We start from the raw sequence: 662 nt of genomic DNA on the forward strand, positions 1-662 counted from the left end.
GAGGGGGGGGGTGGATTGAGATCAGTCAAACCGCATTCATCACATACAGACCTTCATTTCAACTCCGTCTGTAAAACAAACACAAGTTTACAGAAACTCCTGCAACGGTAAAGTGTTTCTACAGTATGGATAGTTCACCCAAAAATGAAAGTCCAGTCATCATTTACTCCACATGGTGTTGTTCTGATGCTGTACGCCCCTCTTTCTTTTTCAGACCACAAAAGGAGAAATTTAAAGAAATGTCCTGCTTGCCCTTGTCTACATATAGGACCAGCATCAAGATCATTCTCATTTTTGGGTGAACTAACCCTGAAGCTCCATGAAGCTCCTCTCCTAGACTTGAGAGCGTGAGGCATGTAACAAACACAAACCCTGCAGATCCAGCACCAGCAGCTCTCCTCGCGTGTATTCATACGTCCAGTGGCTGAAGGCCAGCATGGTTTCTTCCAGAAGGTTGGTCGGGACGATTTCATCCCCATTGTTGTTATTAAACTTGCGGAAGTCTCCAGTGATGCACTCCTCGATGGCAAACCACTGACCGGCAGAGTGACAGTAGAGCAGGAACACCTCCAGAAACCTGCAGAGACACACTCCGGTCTCAGCAACACCCTCCACTGTGTGTGTGTGTGTGTGTGAGTATGTGTGTATGTGTGTGTGTGTGT

The 662-nt window shown here is 47.1% G+C and overlaps 1 protein-coding gene across 1 annotated transcript in view; it reads right to left on the minus strand.

The window, feature by feature from the left end:
- Positions 1 to 662, minus strand: part of trpm7 (transient receptor potential cation channel, subfamily M, member 7) — a 54,923-nt gene that overhangs the window by 4,734 nt on the left and 49,527 nt on the right. The window contains exon 38 of the mRNA XM_016488374.1: positions 372 to 577. Coding sequence (XP_016343860.1) covers positions 372 to 577 — 206 coding nt within the window. The remainder of the gene's footprint in view (positions 1 to 371; positions 578 to 662) is intronic.

Source organism: Sinocyclocheilus anshuiensis, unplaced genomic scaffold (genome assembly GCF_001515605.1).
Source record: "Sinocyclocheilus anshuiensis isolate Anshui unplaced genomic scaffold, SAMN03320099.WGS_v1.1 scaffold1705, whole genome shotgun sequence".
In the NCBI taxonomy this organism is placed as follows: domain Eukaryota; kingdom Metazoa; phylum Chordata; class Actinopteri; order Cypriniformes; family Cyprinidae; genus Sinocyclocheilus; species Sinocyclocheilus anshuiensis.